Source organism: Impatiens glandulifera, chromosome 3 (genome assembly GCF_907164915.1).
Source record: "Impatiens glandulifera chromosome 3, dImpGla2.1, whole genome shotgun sequence".
NCBI lineage: Eukaryota > Viridiplantae > Streptophyta > Magnoliopsida > Ericales > Balsaminaceae > Impatiens > Impatiens glandulifera.
Genome location: NC_061864.1, coordinates 11,852,646 through 11,869,635, shown reverse-complemented (window position 1 = coordinate 11,869,635; position 16,990 = coordinate 11,852,646). Strand labels below are relative to the sequence as shown.

Below are 16,990 nucleotides of genomic sequence, written 5' to 3'. Positions count from 1 at the left end.
TGCCTGTTTAAGAGAATTGGTCAGGCTTGAGCCAAAGGTTGACAAAGAAGAAAGATTCTCTATTGCAGAAGCTTTCATGTTTCCTGATTCGAAATGGCAAAAGCAGACGGATTCAAACAAAGACATTTATCGCGATGCACGATTAGAACGGTTGAAACCCTAGCGACTCTTGTAAATGATCCAACCAGGGTTTCCGCGACACTGTCGATCGTGTCGATCGTGTCGTTTGTGCCGATCTTGACTTCGATTGTGCGGTATTGACTGTGCCGCTGCGAATACAACGAAGCGCGATCTGTACGATTGAAACCCTAGTAGCGCTTGTGAAATAGGGGATATTGTGGCTATGTCAATCGTGTCATTTTTGCGAATTGTGTCGTTCGAGACGATCGTTCCGTCGATTGTGTTGTGTCAACCGTGTTGATTGTGCCGTCGATTGTGATGTGCCAACTATGTCGATCGTGCCTATCGTATCTCCAAAGCTTTTCTGACGATCGTGCCGTTCGTGACGACCGTGTCGTGTCAACCGTGTTGATCGTGTCGTCGATTGTGATGTGCCAACCGTGCATTATTCTTAATTTTAAACTTAATAAAAAGACACACTTAAGAAACCAAAATCACTAAGTCAACATATCATTATAGTTTTGGTTAACTGTTTTTTTCTCCCTTAGTAGTACTAGTGATTAAGTTGCAAGAACTTGTTATTCATCAAGTAATTATTCTAACAAAAAAAAAAAGTTATGTCGTGGCGTGGCATGTATGAAAACACAAATTCAGAATCAATACTCTACCCGATCAACCGAGTAACCATTTATTGTTTCATTGAGTTCCAATAAACGAAAATACATTTGTATTTAGTATAACAACGATTATCGGGATAAACTTCCCCATCAACATCATAGTATATATGATGAGAATACCTTTTGACAAAATCCCAAATAAGAGGTGATAGATGCTTGCATTGACAAACACTATTGTAACATCAACCGATTTCAGTGAGAGTCAATTATTATAGATCAATAAGAGATCATCGGATCATAGAGTAGTTTGCCACCATAACGAGACATAGACTGGTTTTAATAGTGTAATCTAACAAGACTGAATGAGAATGAATGAGATTCTCATTCATATATGTAAATTATTGACATAAAGAAAAGTGTATTAGTACTATTAGCAGACTCAACCAAGAAGGAATTTCTGTAATTGACTAGATATTTGAATAGAAATACCACCCCAACTTTGAGATGAGAGTAGAAATACATGAAGTATATTTTAAAGCATAGTAAGAATAATACTGTCAACTTAGATGATGATGATATAAGTAGGGGAAAGTAATTTATCCACAGATAACTCACATTCAAAATAAGATAACTGTGAATCAAAAAAATTCAAACTTAAAACTTGGTAATCAAAAAAGTTAGAACTGTCACAGAATCACAATTATTACTGCTGTCTTCATTAGTCTCTTGGGATGATAATCTTTTTCTTCTTCTTTGGAGAAATATCAGAAAGAGTATCAGCCATAATCTTTGGGTTTGTAAAGTTGAAGTTGGAAACAGATAATCTGTCATCAAATTCAGGATGTTGTTTCAGATATGAAGCTATTCCAGATGGGCCTTTCAACTTCTCCCCAGTAGGAGTAATAAAATAAGAATCAAACTTTGACAAATTGTTTCTTATGATTAACTCATTCTTAAATCCAACCGGTGTCTTAGGTAACCCTGGCTTCTCAATTGCCCAGATTCTGCTAGAATCATACTCTATATCACCTGGATCTTCACAAGAACTTCCCCCTTTCTTTTTACTGCACACAAATGGGTCCTCTATCAATTTGCTCCTTATATCTTCAAACTCCTCACGGGTAGTAATCACTCTCCATTTAAAGCATTCCCCACATTGCGCTGCATGAATAGCTTCACCTCGACGACGTTTCTATCAACAAAAAAAGCTTCATTATCCACTTGACCTAATAGAATGCATTCCATTCACAAGACAAACGCAGTTTCAACATGCTTTTAACACAACAATTCAAAATCAAGAATCATCACAATCCCTAATTCAACAACCATGAAACTAAGAATCGGAAATCGTAATCTTCAAATCCACACTCAATCGGCGATTGAATATGGGTTTTTTTTGCCAGAAATAAAACAATGAAATTATACAAATCGTACTTTGGTTATTGTCGACTGCTCCGCCGCCATCTCTGAACCAGCAAGATGTGAAAACTCTCTCTCACACACACTAATAAAAACAGAGAAAAGCAATTTCTGTTTGATCTAAGGTTATTTGAAAAAAAAATAAAAAATCTAAATGAAATCAAAACAATGAAATCTTTAATGATTTTTTGGAATTGCATAAATATGTTATTATTTTAATTTTCCTTTAAAAAAAAATAGGAATTAATCTCATACATTTTTTTTATTTTTTATTTTTTATTTTTTATTTTTATTGTTGTAATCTATATCCCTATTTTTATGGTCTTCCCCACTTCAAACTTTAGATTACTTGAGAATCTACTCGAGATTTTTAATTATTTAATAAAACTTTTAACCTTTAATTAATCAGTTGGTTAAAATTTATATTTTCATAATATTATAAATATATTTATTCATTTTTTATATTTTGTAAATAAGTTTGTTTGTTTTAATTATTTATTATATATAAAATATTTAAAATAAATGTTAATATAAAAAAGTAATATTATTTTATAAATATTGTATAAATTGAGGAGATTCACCCAAACTAATCATGCATTCACTAAATATAACGTTAAATATTTGTATTATTTTTCTTTTGAAATGTTAAGATATTGTATTAAATTTTTGGTGAATTGATAAAGATATTTCATAAATAACATTTGCACTTGCAAAAAATGTAATAAAAATAAGTTAATAAATCTATTTCGAAACAAGTTAGGATATAAATTGTAATAAGTTTAAAATAATTTCAAGTGGTAAAAAGAATAAATTATAATATAAATTTCTAAGGAAATAAAAACTATAATAAAAAGAAATAGACAAACATAGTAGATAAAAAAAATTATGAGCCAACCATAATAAGTTATGTTCATGCAAAAATCGGTTGTCAAAGAGAGGGTTTTCGCTAACTATATCTAGGTCAAGTGTGCCTAACAACTTCTTTTTCGGGTCAACATTATTAAAAAATCAACCAATTAACATTGTGACGTCATTGTCTATATTTAAATCATTTTTACTTCTAAAAGTCAAAAGTTATTGTGGACGGTTTTAAATAGATATTTACTTCACGTAACATCTCTTTTGACATGAACGTCATCAAGAAATAACCGGCTAGATCTAAACCTTTTGATATCAGTACTGTTTAGTTCTCGACGATAGAAGTGTAATTTATATTTTTATTATAGATATCAAAAATAATATTTTTATCAACAAATAAAAATGTATTTGAAATAAAATAGTTTATAATATAAATAAAATATTTATATTGATCTTTAGTATATTTATTTTAATATATAAAATAAAATAAGTTAAAATAATAATTTATTTTCAATTTTTTTATTATTCAACCCTTCCCTTCATGTGTTTTTTTTCATAGTTTGATTTTATTTATTTATTTGCAAATAGTCACGATTATAAATAAATTGTTATACAATAATTTAAATAAATGAGAATAATGAATAAACTAAATAAAATCGGTCAAGTAATTTTTGGCTGTTATTTTTTTTCTCTAGATATAATACCACAATAATAAATTTTATCAAATAATTACAAATAATAAGTTGAATGCTGCAAATAAATAACATAAGTTCAAGCTAATTTGATCAAACTAACCCATTTTGACATTGTAAATATATTATTTTCTATAGTATTCAAATCTTTAATTCATATTTGTACAATGTACTATTGTGTTATTTTGATTCTATTTAATTTGATATTGTAAATATAATTTAAAATAATAATTTAAATCTATAGTATTCAACCCTTTCATTCATATTTTCATATTGAGCTATTTTGTTCCTTTGTCGCAAATATTGTTACAATAACTTAAGTAATTAAGAATAGCAACTTAATCCAAGTAATTTTTCACTTATTTTCTCTGTTTTTCTTTCTTATAATACTACCAAATACATTTTACCAAATAACTGTGAATAAGTTGAATGTTATCAAACATATATGATCAATTAACATAAACAGAAGCAATTCATTAAACTTTGCAGCTCGTTATTATTTTATATTTTTTTGGTAGGTAATCAATTTCTTACACATTTATGATTATGCCTTGATGAATTTCTATAGGAGGTCTCACATTCATTACCTAATTTGTGTTTACAATTAGATTGAAGTTCATCTTCTTCATAAGTACCTCCTAATGAATTACAGTACTTCTTTATTATTGAATCATTTACTATGCAATGATGGAAACTTGAAGCATTAAGTTACATTAAAATTTAATAGAAGAACATAGTTAAGATATTTAATATCATTGAACATTGAGTCTAGCTAGCTAGTTATTTTATCATTCCTGATCCTTCCTTCTTTCCATCCTCTTTTCTACTAGCTAGGCTGCTTCTGCATTGGTAAGATTAGGTTCAAAGTTTTCTGAAGTTGAGCAGGCATTCGAAAGATTTAAGTCGAATATCAACAAAAGCCACATAGCTTCTGATATACTTATAGAAGGTTTAACATCTGTAAGCACATTTAGCATCTCCAACAATATGTATTCTGCTTTGTCTTCTAGATCATCGAATTCAATGGATCTCATATCCTTCTTCCCTTCATTCAGAAAGATCAAAGCACTTTCAAAGATTTCTGTAACCAAGTCCTTACAACCACCATAAGAAAGTTCACTCTTCAATACAGAAACCTCTGCCTCTTCTTTTGTGTAGTTGAGTTCCATAATCCTAATAATCGCGTTTTGGAAACTCTTGGATATATCAAGTAACAATGATTCTTCCAGACGCGATGCAATTGGATCATCCCATCCCATTGATGTTACCACCGCTGAAACAGCAGGAACAGGAACAGGAACAGGAACATCAGCAGCAGCAGGAGGAGGAGGAACAACATCACCATAAGCCATTGCTCCAAGTTTTTCTTTTCTGTTTTCTAGAGACAAAAGATCATTTTAATCAAACAAACAAACAAACCAAAACCCAACTGAGAACTTAAGAAATCTATCTATTCCTTTTGAGGGAAAAAAACTTAAGAACAAATCAAGCAGAATCCATAGTTTAACAAGTTTGCTTTTAGAAAAAAAGAAAAAAAAAAAACATATCTAGATCTATTAAGATGATGAAAGAAAAATCAAGAATCAAACAGAAATCAATTCAGAAACTCAAGAGGAACTTACAGAAAAATGTTGATCTGAAGCAACTCCGTTTGGGAAATGAAATGCTCTCTATTCTCTATATATAACAAAGTGGGGTGACCAAATTTGCCTCAATTCTTAACCATGGTTAAGGTCCAGTCTGTTTGGATTGCTTGTAAAATATAAATTATATATATTTTATAAATATAAAAATATTATTTTAAACTTTCAAATTAAAGTGATGACATCAACTTATTTATTTAATCATTTTAATAATAACAATATTATCTATAAAATCCTATATTTTACTATATAATAATAAATGGGTATAATAATAAAAAAAAGTATAAACTGAGATTTATAAAATAAAAAAAAATGTATTTAGGGCTAACTATATATTTATATCACATATGAATAAAGTTTTTATTTGAAACAATTATAAAATAACTTGTACTATATTATGTTATACTATAAATAAATCAAACAAACCTCAACTGTAATATATTACAAGATTACAAAGAAGATTTAGATTACCATTGTTGACTTGAGTTTCTGGATTACTAGAACTTTCTTCTTTTTATTATATAGAAAATTACTATAACTTTAATGTGAATTAAATTAACAGATAGACAAAGTTCTACCATCTACCAACCATAATTATCTTATTTTATTTTTATTTTTTATTTTTATTTTTTATTTTTTATTTTTACTTTATTTTTTATTTTTATTTTTTATTTCTTTTTCTAGAAATATAAAATAATAATATATTTTAACTTTAACTATAATACAAAATTATATTACTAAACATAATTAATAAATAAACAATAATAGTAAATTAATAAAGGCTCCCTACCCTAATTATCCATTGCAAGATTTAAATTTTGGTTGGTTATTATTATGGGATTAATTCTTTTGGTATTTATGGAACTACTAAATGTCTATTGCTGAAATTGAAGATATTATACAAACATTTGTTAGGCTCAATTTTGAATTTGCAAGAAATTATGATCTTACCAAACAATATCACTTTGAGATAGTGAGGCAGATCTATTGATGGATATCCAAATATTAAAACAAGGCAATTGATTGATAACACTTGCCACATTTTAGTGACTCAATTGCGTTGATAAGTGACCGCGATCGACGCGAGGTGACATTGCCGCCACTGTCAACGGCCAGAGCAATCGTCTTGGTGGGGTCACTACTAAAAGTCTAAAATTATGTAGTGCTCTTAGAATGCGGCTGCGCGTTTAGAGTTTTATGCATGAGCTCTATTTAAAGAATTTAAGTAAAAAAACCCGAAATCTCTTTAATGGGCCTAGAGGACATTAGGTCACCCGATAACATGTTCCCGAAATCTCCTTAAATGGGCTTAGAGGACATTAGGTCACCCGTCAACATGTTCCCGAAATCTCCTTAGAGGACATTAGGTCACCCGTCAATCGAAATCTCCTTAACGGACATAGAGGACATTAGGTCACCCGTCAACATGTTCTCAAAATCTCTTTAATGGGCCTAAAGGACATTAGGTCATCTGTCAACATGTTCTCAAAATCTCTTTAATGGGCCTAGAGGACATTAGGTCACCGTTAACATGTTCTCAAAATCTCCTTAATGAGCACCCGTCAACATGCTCCTGTAATCTCTTTATTGGGCCGAGAGGACATTAGGTCACCCGTCAACATGTTTTCGAAAACTCCTTAAATGGACTTAGAGGACATTAGGTCACTCATCAACATGTTCCCGAAATCTCCTTAATAGGCCTAGAGGACATTAGGTCACCCATCAATCGAAATCTCCTTAACGGGCATAGAGGACATTAGGTCACCCGTCAACATGTTCTCAAAATCTCTTTAATGGGCCTAGAGGACATTAGGTCACCGTTAACATGTTCCCAAAATCTCCTTAATGAGCACCCGTCAACATGCTCCTACAATCTCCTTATTGGGCCTAGAGGACATTAGGTCACCTATCAACATGTTCCCGAAAATTCCTTAAATGGGCTTAGAGGACATTAGGCCACCTGTCAACATGTTCCCGAAATCTCCTTAATAGGCCTAGAGGACATTAGGTCACCCGTCAATCAAAATTTCCTTAACGGGCATAGAGGACATTAGGTCACCCGTCAACATGTTCTCAAAATCTCTTTAATGGGCCTAGAGGACATTAGGTCACTGTTAGCATGTTCCCGAAATCTCCTTAATAAGCACCGTCAACATGCTCTCGTAATCTCCTTACTAGGCCTAGAGGACATTTGGTCACCCATTAATATATTTCGAAAATTTCTTTAATGGGCCTAGGTCAACCGAAATCCGTTCGGATTTCTTCTTAGGGCTCGTTCGACAAGACTAGTAAATTCTGGCATAAAAATGATTGAATTTAATCAAATTCTAATAATTAGATCATCTCAAATCCAACTCTTAAATTCATACAATTTGTACATATAATTGGTCACACTTTATATCTTCAACATGAAATATCATCCCAATATTATTTTAAGATATAATGACAACTTGTATTTTTGTTGTATTTGACTAATTATATTCTCTAATTATATTTGTGATCAATAAATCTAAGATGATTAAGATTATCATGTAGAATATAAAGAGTGATCGGGTAACTATCATCTTTGATTTACTTTGCATTATTGAGTTCATCTACCACCAAACTTGGTGATTGGATTTAAATTCGAAGAGTAAATCTAATAAAAAAAAATCATATGCATTATGTATAATGAACATTCACATTTCTCAACATACTTTGTACAATGATCTCATCTTCTTTATATGGTTGTTTATCGTTATTTACGACATCATTTATTTGTCGTTAGTTCACTTTTTATTTAAAGTTATGATACTCAAATTATTTAAAAAAATTGCCCGTTATGGTTTCTTTTTCGCGCTTAAACAATAGGAACCCAAACAATAAACATTTAAACGGCGGGAAGCAAAATTATTACAAATTCTTAAAAAAATGTTTTATAATTTCTAATCAAATAAAGTTAATAAACTAAATAGAAAGAAAAATATCCATCAAACTCTAAAAAAAATAGTAATATAATTTATAAATAATCAAATAAGGATAAAAAAACATTCTATGTTTATCTATTTAATTTCACAAGCCCACATAACTATTTTTATTAATCTCATTTGACCATAATGAATTCTAAAACAATAAATAATGATAATTAATTTTAATTAATCATGAGCCATAATTTTTTATAATAAGCAAATATATATATATATATATATATATAATAAATAATAATAATAATAATTAATTTTAATTAATCATGAGCCATAATTTTTTATAATAAGAAATATATATATATAATTTTCGTTTTATAACAAAATTTTGACCATCAACCCATCGAAATTAGTATAGTTAAATATATATATTATTCGTAACGGCTATATGAACTAGGAAATGATATTGTTACCATAGATTTTATTAAAATACATGTACCTAAAGAAAAAGTCCTCAATTCTATAATGGGTATTCTACATTTATTTATTTTGTGACAATTTGAAAAAAGAAAAAAGAAAAAAATAATAATTTAATGTATAATAAAAAATATATTTTATATATCTATATGTCTATCTATCTATATTTTTTAATTATTTTTTTTACTTTTCTATTTAATTTACATTATGTCAAATAATAATCTAATCTTCTGGGCCTTGTTGATAAAGTTAGTACTTTGTAATCTGTAAGAAAGATTACAGTTTGAGATTCTTGATGGACCCTAACCATGGTAAACAAATTGGGGGTGAAGCTGGTTACAGGCCTTCATAAATAGAGCAGAATAGAGAGCGTCCCAATTCACAAAAACTGCGCCTTTCTTCATAGCAAGAGTCTGTAATAGCTCACCAAAGAGACTGTCTTTGTGTGTATTAGAGAGAGAGAGAGACATAGAGACAGAGAGAGAGCTCCCGCCCCGCTTTCGCTGACGTTTGTTTCTCCACCAGAGTCAAGAATAGAGGCCGGAGACTACCGTTTTAAAGATACATTGGTACTGTAAGTTCTTCTTCAGTATCTCAATTGGGTTTTTCTTGCTAATTTATCATTTAAATCTGCTTCAGATTCTATCTGCACCGACTTTAGAATGAACTGACTTATGTTTGATTCTTGATTATCCTACCCTTTATGGGTTTTCCTCTAGATTTTTCATTGCTCGTGTAGCTTAGATATGCCTTTCTTGTCCATGCAGACATATTAAACTGTGGGTTCTGCTTGATTTATGTTTTTTTTCTATTCTCCTCAAGGGTATGATAGATAGATGTTTCCGAGAAGATTTCTTAATTAAATTCTCAGTTGGGTTTTGAATTTCAGATAAGACTCTAATGTCAACATCAATTGATTAAATTGGTACTCTAGGATCAAATCAGTAGGGTTTGTGTTTTAATTAAAATTATCTTTGTCTGTAGAAAAGAAAATACTTTAACCAATGGCCATCGGGGAGAGAGATGATTCTATAGCGAGGAACAAAAGAAAGTTCTTAGCTGCTGAAGCTTCTTCATTGGCGGTATCATCATCTGATAGGCTTCAGAGTTCTATCGATTGTGCTGAAGAAGAAAATGAAGAAGAAGAAGATGGATCAATGCTGCCTGGCTGGAATGACCCTATAGCATCCCAGCTGGAAGAGTTATTGATACGTGAGTTAACCGAGGGTTTTCAAACCGCGATTCGGAAGATTATGGATCTCAACTACACAAAAGAGATGGCCGAATTTGCTGTCTTAAAGAGTGGCTTTTCCTATGCTGGTGGTAAGGATTTCATTGCAGAAATCATTGAGAGCGCCACGATTTATCTGAAGAAAGGGAAGAAGGCCTCGGGATCCATGGAATTCGATAACCTAGAGAACATGGCTGAGTACATATTGCTCGAGATGATAAATGTTCTTACGGAGGTTAAACCTTCCACAAGTATATCAGAAGCTATGTGGCTTTTGTTGATATTCGACTTAAATCTCACCAATGCCTGCTCAACGTCAGACAGCCATAACTCTAATTTTACTAATGTATCCCAGGTCTCAAAACCTTCTATTCCTCATGAAGAAGATATTTCGGTTGGATGTAAAAACTGCCGTATGTGTTTACAGAAGGTGGCGGTTTCATCCAAATCGTCATCATTTGGAGTTTCAGGTGAGATTGACGTGAAGTTGTCTTGTGGTAGAAGGTCGCAATCGGGTAACCATTCGAAGAGGGATATTCTTAGGCAGAAGCTTCATGTTGAGAAGGGCAATAAGGGTCATACTTCAAAGGTGGCGATAAGAGCTAAGATCACTACCTTGGTTTGCGAAAGAAAACCCAAGTCTTCATCCGAATCTTCTATTTCAAGCATGAAGAACAGTTCGATGAGGTTGAAAACTGCATTGAGCAAGAAAGTCTCTCGATATAACAATAATACTAATACTAATAAATCCTTGGAGACGAATCTGATGGCTGAGAACGTTGATAAGGCTGTCGTTGATTATTATGCTGGCATTCCTTACGACGAGTCTTCAAAACGCTATAGCCCACAAAACCCCAGGGACGAAGTGGTCATTACTCTTGTCCCGCACCTACAATCGTTGCAGAAAGACATCAAAGGTTGGTCCGAATGGGCAATGGAAAAGGTAATGCAGGCTACCTGGAGGCTAAGCAAGGACAGTTCTGAACTTAAGGCTTTGAGGCAAGAGAGAGATGACACTGATAAGTTCACGAAAGATAAGCAATCATTAGAAGATAACACAGTGAAACGACTTTCAGAAATGGAGAATGCTTTGGCTAATGCTAGCGGACAAGTGGATATGGCTAGCACCACTGTGCGAAGGCTGGAGGAAAATAATTCGGATTTAAGAAAGGAACTGGAGTTGAAAAGGAAGGAAGCTCAAGAGGCTGCTGATAAATTGGAGGAAGCTCTGTTGAAGGAGCAGGTTTTACAGAAGAAAATTCAATCATGGCCGAAAGAGAAGTGTTTTCTGGTTGAGGAGAAGGATGAAGGATTGAGCAAGGTAAGTGAGATGAAGCAAAAGGTTGAGAAGGTGAAAAGCATTTGCAACCGCTTTGAGGTAAGTTTTTCTTTCTTTAGGCCTTGTTCGAACTTGGGTTATTTGGATTACAAGTGTGTTATTTTCAAATAACTTTACTTGGGTAAAGAACACATTATGGGTGTTGGGTGTAGAAATACAGTGAATAGAAATAGAGGATAGTTATTTGAGATTAAATACAGGAACAAGGGCTTACTGAAATTATCTTATTTGATAGATTTGGTGAATGGTTTTGTTCTTTTATCTTCAGGTATTGTATAAAGAGGAACAAAAGGCAAAAGAAATGCGGTTGAAGCAGGCTAAGACTGTAAGAAAAGAGAAAGAGAGTCTAGAAGCTTGGGGCTTAGAAGAGGAGGAGCGGATTAAAAGAAGGGCGGAAGATGGGCTGCAGAAGCACAAGTCCGTTATAAAAGATCTGGAGCGTAGGATATCTGAAATGAAATTTGAATCTGAATGTTCTGAATTAGCAGCCCTTAGAAGGAGTGGTTTTGGAACATTTACTGGCGGTGGTGATGGTGATGGCGCACCTTTTCAAAGTGGTGGCAGCAGCAGTGACAAGAAGAGGTTGGAAGTATTTCGTGGAAATTTTGCAGAAAATATAAAAAAGGAGACCGAGGAAGAAGAAGAAGGAGAAGGAAGGGAATGTGTAATGTGCCTTACATATGAAATGGAGGTTGTTTTTCTTCCATGTGCACACCAAGTTCTTTGCAGATATTGCAATGAACTGCACAAGACAGGGATGAACTTTTGTCCCTCTTGCAGAGCTGACATTGAGGGAAGGATACTTGTCAAATATGTTTAAGCTTAAGCCACCAGCAACTAGCTATTATAATAATCACATGGGTTTCATTGTAGGAACATTATGGTTCTTATGTTACTTTTACATTATTTTCATAATTTCTTGTATACCTTCCTGAAAGAAACTAAAAAGGTTTAGAAAAATTAATAAACATGAGTTTTGATTATAGACAGACAGACTTCTGTATGATTATTACTACTACCTTTAACTTTGCTGTTTTTCTATTAAGCTTATGCTGTTTTTTTTTTTATTATGATAAAAGATCTTTTACAGAAAAATTTTAGTGCACCTGAGATCCTATTTTCAGGTGCCAACAAAATCCTATTTCAGGAGAAAACATGTTACATTTGACATTGTCTCTAACTTAGTCGGATCCTTCATAAAACATGTTGTATTTCCAAACCTTCTTATGGAGTCATCTATCTGATATATTCTTAGCACTAGATTGATTCAGCTTATTCATATATATTATTATTTGTAAACAAATCAAACTAGCCTTAAATCTTCTCATGATTCACTATATAGTCTTTTCTACAAAGGACCCACTAAATGACGTTGGGGTGGTGCATGGGAGTTTGATACGCCGGGTTTTAGGTGACGTGGCCTTTCCACCAACTACTTGTTTTATATACTACTTAATATACAGTAATTCTAATTGTTTTCAAGTGTTACTTCATAAATTCATATTATAAAAATCAAAACCTAATCCCACTTCAATAAAAATAAAAAATATATAAAGTCTTGTGCTGAGCTAGACCTTATAGAATTATTCATTTGTTACCCAGACTCGAATCTCCAGGAAAAGTCTAAGCAGTAATCTTCTCATGTATATTAAGTGTTCATATAATATACTGTTTAATATGAAAAAACAGAGTTTCAATATTATTTTTAAAGATCCAATCTTGACCCCCCACCACCATCCTTCTCTTCTTTGGGGGCAGTTGAACTTTTGAAGGTCTTTCTCTATATCTATATATCAGAGACAGACATACAGACAGACAAGAGAGCAGCTTGTCGACTGTCATGTTTCTGATCTTCCACAGAAAGCTCCGGCGGTTTTGCTCCAAACTCCGTTGGCAGATCCGCCGCCGACCAAAACCCAAAATCCTCATCAAAACAATTAGGAAACCTGACCAGAACCTTTCTTTTCCAAATGAATCCCCCCCACTTAAGTTCCATGTTCGTTTGGCCACCTTCAACGCAGCTCTCTTCTCCATGGCACCTATTTTTACTCATAGGATTATACAGAAACAAAACAATCAACCCGACTTCTCCAATCTCAACCGAGCTAAATCTGACAACAATCGGCCGAAGAGCATACTTAAACAATCTCCCCTGCATCCCAATCAGCAGAAGTCAAAGCTTCGGGTTTCGATCAATCTTCCTGACAACGAAATATCCTTGAGGTTCGCTTCCGGGGAATATAAACAACAACAACTATTGAGACACTCCCGTAGCTTGGCCAATTACAGATCAAACAGCAGTAAAAGCATTGTTGAAGTGTTGAGAGAGTTGGATATTGATGTTCTTGCTCTGCAAGATGTTAGAGCGGAGGAAGAGAAGGGGATGAAGCCATTGTCAGACTTGGCAGCTGCTTTGGGAATGAATTTCGTGTTTGCTGAGAGCTGGGCTCCTGAATATGGAAATGCAATCTTGTCAAGATGGAAGATTAAGAGATCGAAAGTTGTAAAGATATTTGATGACTCTGATTTCAGGTTCACTTTTCTTTATAACCCACTAATCATTTCTTGAAAAGATTGAATCTTTAAATTATAATCGACCCTTCTTTTTTCTTTTTATAAAGATGGAATCTTTAAATAAATATTGTGGAATTACAGAAATGTCCTCAAGGCTACAATAGATGTTCCTTGTGTGGGCGAATTGAATTTTCAGTGTACCCACCTTGATCATTTGGATGAGAAATGGAGGATGAAACAAATAAATGCGATTATCCAATCCAATGACGGCCCCCATATCTTAGCCGGGGGACTAAACTCGCTTAACGAAACCGATTACTCATTAGAAAGATGGTCAGACATCTCGAAGGTAATACAAATATAAGAAGTTAACAAATTAAATATCGGTTTTAATATTTTTCTTGAATTAACTTGTGATTGATAGTTCTATGAGGAGATTGGTAAACCAACGCCGAAAACTGATGTGATGAGATTGATGAGAGGAAAACAGTATTCTGATGCCAAGGACTTCTCGGGAGAATGTGAATCTGTTGTGATGATCGCGAAAGGCCAAAGTAAGGTGTATTGAAATTCAAATTGATTTTTTTTTTTATGTTTGTGACATGCCTTGAGTTTTCTCTAATTTAATGGGTTATGTGTTACAATGTAGGTGTACAAGGAACGTGCAAGTATGGAACCCGGGTAGACTACATACTAGCCTCGCCCGATTTGCCCTACAAATTTGTCCCGGGGTCGTATTCGGTATTTTCGTCGAAAGGGACTTCTGATCATCACATTGTGAAGGTAGACATAGAAAGATTAGACGGCGGCATAAGGTTAGAGGAATCAAATAAGAAGAACATACACGTGAAACGCAAGAAAATCATAAAGATGTCAAGTTCCTCACTTGAGAAAAAAGTGTAGATAGATTGGGATGAAATTTTATACTAAAGTTAGAATATTTATTTTCTTTCCATAGATAACTCTGAAAAAAATGCATGAACTTTTTATATTTCAAAGATAACTCACAAATGTTATGTTGTGAAGTTAATGGATTAATGATATTATATCTTGAATCAAGGACAAATCTATAAGGAAAAAAATTGAGATAGGCGGCGGTAAGAAATAAATGGTGAAAATGAAGTAAATATTATACCGAGAGTAAATTAGATTGAAGAAATTAGGTATTTAAGGAGTAATTTCACCTTTTTTGTTTTGCTTGAGCGCCAACTTTAGTATAGATCACGCTCTCTCTCGGGGAAATTTTACGAAATGACCCTAAAGATTGTCTTTTTTTGCATCCGTGATCACCGCATAATTTTAAATGCGCTGGTTACCACTTTATATTTTTTTTTTGACGAAAATACATTTTCGCGCACAAAGGGAAAATATTTTTATATAAATACTTAATTTTTTTTCATTTCATTATTTTCCTTTCTCTCTCTTCTTTCTCTCTCGCGACGGCATAACGGCGGAACCCTAAACGAACAAATCATACAGATCGACGGCGAAAACTCGTTCTAATATCAGGTGATTGGATCGATTTATGTTCTTATTTCTATTATGTTCATCTTCAAACCATAAACCATGAGGTTGTTCTTATTGTTCATCCGGTTTATATTTGTTGTTCATCTTGTTCATATTGGTTGTTCATCTTTTCGATGATGATATTTGTAGATGATGCTCTGAATTGGTTCCGTTTTAGGAAAGATTCGTGTGATATCGCAAAGCGGCACGGTGGTCACGCGAAAGCCCATTGCGTTACGCGAAGCGGCACGGTCGTCACGCGAAGCGGCATGTTAGTCATGCGAAGCGGCACAATGGTCACGCGAAGGACACGGTGGTCACGCGAAGCGGCACGGTGGTCACGCGAAACGGCACGGTCGTCATGCGAAGGTCCATTGCGTTACGTGAAGCGACACGGTGGTCATGCCGAAGCTACACGGTGGTCACGCGAAGCGGCACGGTGGTCACGCGAAGCGGTAATGTGGTCATGCGAAGCGGCGCAGTGGTCACGCGAAGGCACATCGCGTTACGCGAAGCGGCACGGTCGTTATGCGAAGCAGCACAGAGTTGTACTTAGATTTGTGTAAAACACCAAATTCGATTCTATTGTTTTTCAGTTGAATGAAGAATGTTTTTTTGTTTTGTTTGATTAAAAAATCTGTCATCTACTCATATTCGCCTATTTGTTTGTCTTGCCTTATCAGTTAAGTTCCTAATTATGGTTGAGACTAGAGTTTATTTAGTATTTAATGACATTAATTTGGATAGGTTTAGGGTTATGCTGAAACACGTGTATTATTAATCACCTTAAACAGTTGTTTTTCTAGGCAATCTTAGAATATCAAAAGAATGCAAAGAACATTGAACAACGAAAACTTCTAACAAAATCCGAGTCATAAGGTAAAACAAAAACGTCCAAGGGATGGCCCTTCGCTACAAGGGATGGACCTTCGCGTGACGAACGTGCCGATTTGCGTAACCCAATGGCTTTCACGTGACGACAGTGCCACTTCGCGTAACTCGATGAGCCTTCGCGTGACGACCGTGCCGTTTCGCATGACCATTGTGCCGCTTCGTGTGACCACAGTCTCACTTCACGTGACCACCGTGTCGTTTCGCGTAACGCGATCGGCCTTCGCGTGACCACTGTGCCGCTTCGCGAGATCACACGAATCTTCCCTGAAACGGAACCGATTCAAAGCATCATCTACAAATATCATCATCGAAAAGATGAATAACCAATATGAACCAGATGAACAAGATGAACAATAAGAAAACCTCATGGTTTAGAGTTTGAAAATGAATATAATGGAAATAAGAATATAAATCAATCTAATCACCTGATATTAGAACGAGTTTTCGTCGTCGATCTGTATGATGTGTTCGTTTAGGGTTCCACCGTTGTGCCGTCGCGACAGAAAAATAATAGAAAGAAGAGAGAGAAAGGAAAATAACGAAATGAAAAAATTTAAGTATTTATATAAAAACATTTTTCCTTCGCGTTTCGTGAAGGGGGTATTTTCGTCAAAAAAATATAAAGTGGTCACCAACGCATTTAAAATTATGCGGTGACCACGGATGCAAATAAGACAATCTTTAGGGTCATTTCGTCAAATTTCCCCTCTCTCAAACCTAAAACCTATTAGCAAATTGATTTTGTAACTAGGGTAATTAGTCAATCTCTTGTTAGTT

At 33.8% G+C, this 16,990-nt stretch overlaps 3 protein-coding genes across 4 annotated transcripts; 2 read left to right on the top strand and 1 right to left on the bottom strand.

The window, feature by feature from the left end:
* Positions 1–1,204: 1,204 nt before the first annotated feature.
* On the bottom strand, positions 1,205–2,311 carry LOC124932631 (methyl-CpG-binding domain-containing protein 4). The gene is made up of 2 exons (XM_047473288.1): positions 2,172–2,311; positions 1,205–1,929 (listed from the first exon to the last, which is right to left on the bottom strand). The coding sequence occupies exons 1-2, from the start codon at positions 2,199–2,201 to the stop codon at positions 1,456–1,458; spliced, it is 504 nt and encodes a 167-aa protein (XP_047329244.1). The 5' UTR covers positions 2,202–2,311; the 3' UTR covers positions 1,205–1,455.
* A 6,806-nt stretch (positions 2,312–9,117) lies between these two features.
* Positions 9,118–12,308, top strand: LOC124931483 (putative E3 ubiquitin-protein ligase RF298). 2 transcript variants are annotated; one of them, XM_047471961.1, is made up of 3 exons: positions 9,118–9,298; positions 9,714–11,338; positions 11,568–12,308. In XM_047471961.1, exons 2-3 carry the CDS (start codon positions 9,734–9,736, stop codon positions 12,117–12,119), a joined length of 2,157 nt encoding a protein of 718 aa, XP_047327917.1. In that variant the 5' UTR covers positions 9,118–9,298; positions 9,714–9,733; the 3' UTR covers positions 12,120–12,308. The 2 variants fall into 2 exon arrangements, with proteins under 2 accessions (XP_047327917.1, XP_047327916.1); XM_047471960.1 differs by having other exon boundaries at positions 9,118–9,303.
* An 831-nt stretch (positions 12,309–13,139) lies between these two features.
* LOC124929725 lies at positions 13,140–15,885 on the top strand. The gene is made up of 5 exons (XM_047470119.1): positions 13,140–13,831; positions 13,955–14,162; positions 14,238–14,367; positions 14,463–14,628; positions 15,498–15,885. The coding sequence occupies exons 1-5, from the start codon at positions 13,140–13,142 to the stop codon at positions 15,883–15,885; spliced, it is 1,584 nt and encodes a 527-aa protein (XP_047326075.1).
* Positions 15,886–16,990: the final 1,105 nt, after the last annotated feature.

Excerpts from the sequence above, each read along its gene's own strand:
- LOC124932631 (XM_047473288.1), bottom strand. The coding sequence starts at position 2,201 with ATGGCGGCGGAGCAGTCGACAATAACCAAA. Across the intron at positions 1,930-2,171 it reads AGCAGTCGACAATAACCAAA|AAACGTCGTCGAGGTGAAGC; the intron begins GTACGATTTGTA and ends TTTTGTTGATAG.
- LOC124931483 (XM_047471961.1), top strand. The coding sequence starts at position 9,734 with ATGGCCATCGGGGAGAGAGATGATTCTATAGCGAGGAACAAAAGAAAG. Across the intron at positions 11,339-11,567 it reads GCATTTGCAACCGCTTTGAG|GTATTGTATAAAGAGGAACA; the intron begins GTAAGTTTTTCT and ends TTTTATCTTCAG.
- LOC124929725 (XM_047470119.1), top strand. The coding sequence starts at position 13,140 with ATGTTTCTGATCTTCCACAGAAAGCTCCGGCGGTTTTGCTCCAAACTC. Across the intron at positions 13,832-13,954 it reads TTTGATGACTCTGATTTCAG|AAATGTCCTCAAGGCTACAA; the intron begins GTTCACTTTTCT and ends GTGGAATTACAG. Across the intron at positions 14,163-14,237 it reads GATGGTCAGACATCTCGAAG|TTCTATGAGGAGATTGGTAA; the intron begins GTAATACAAATA and ends TGTGATTGATAG.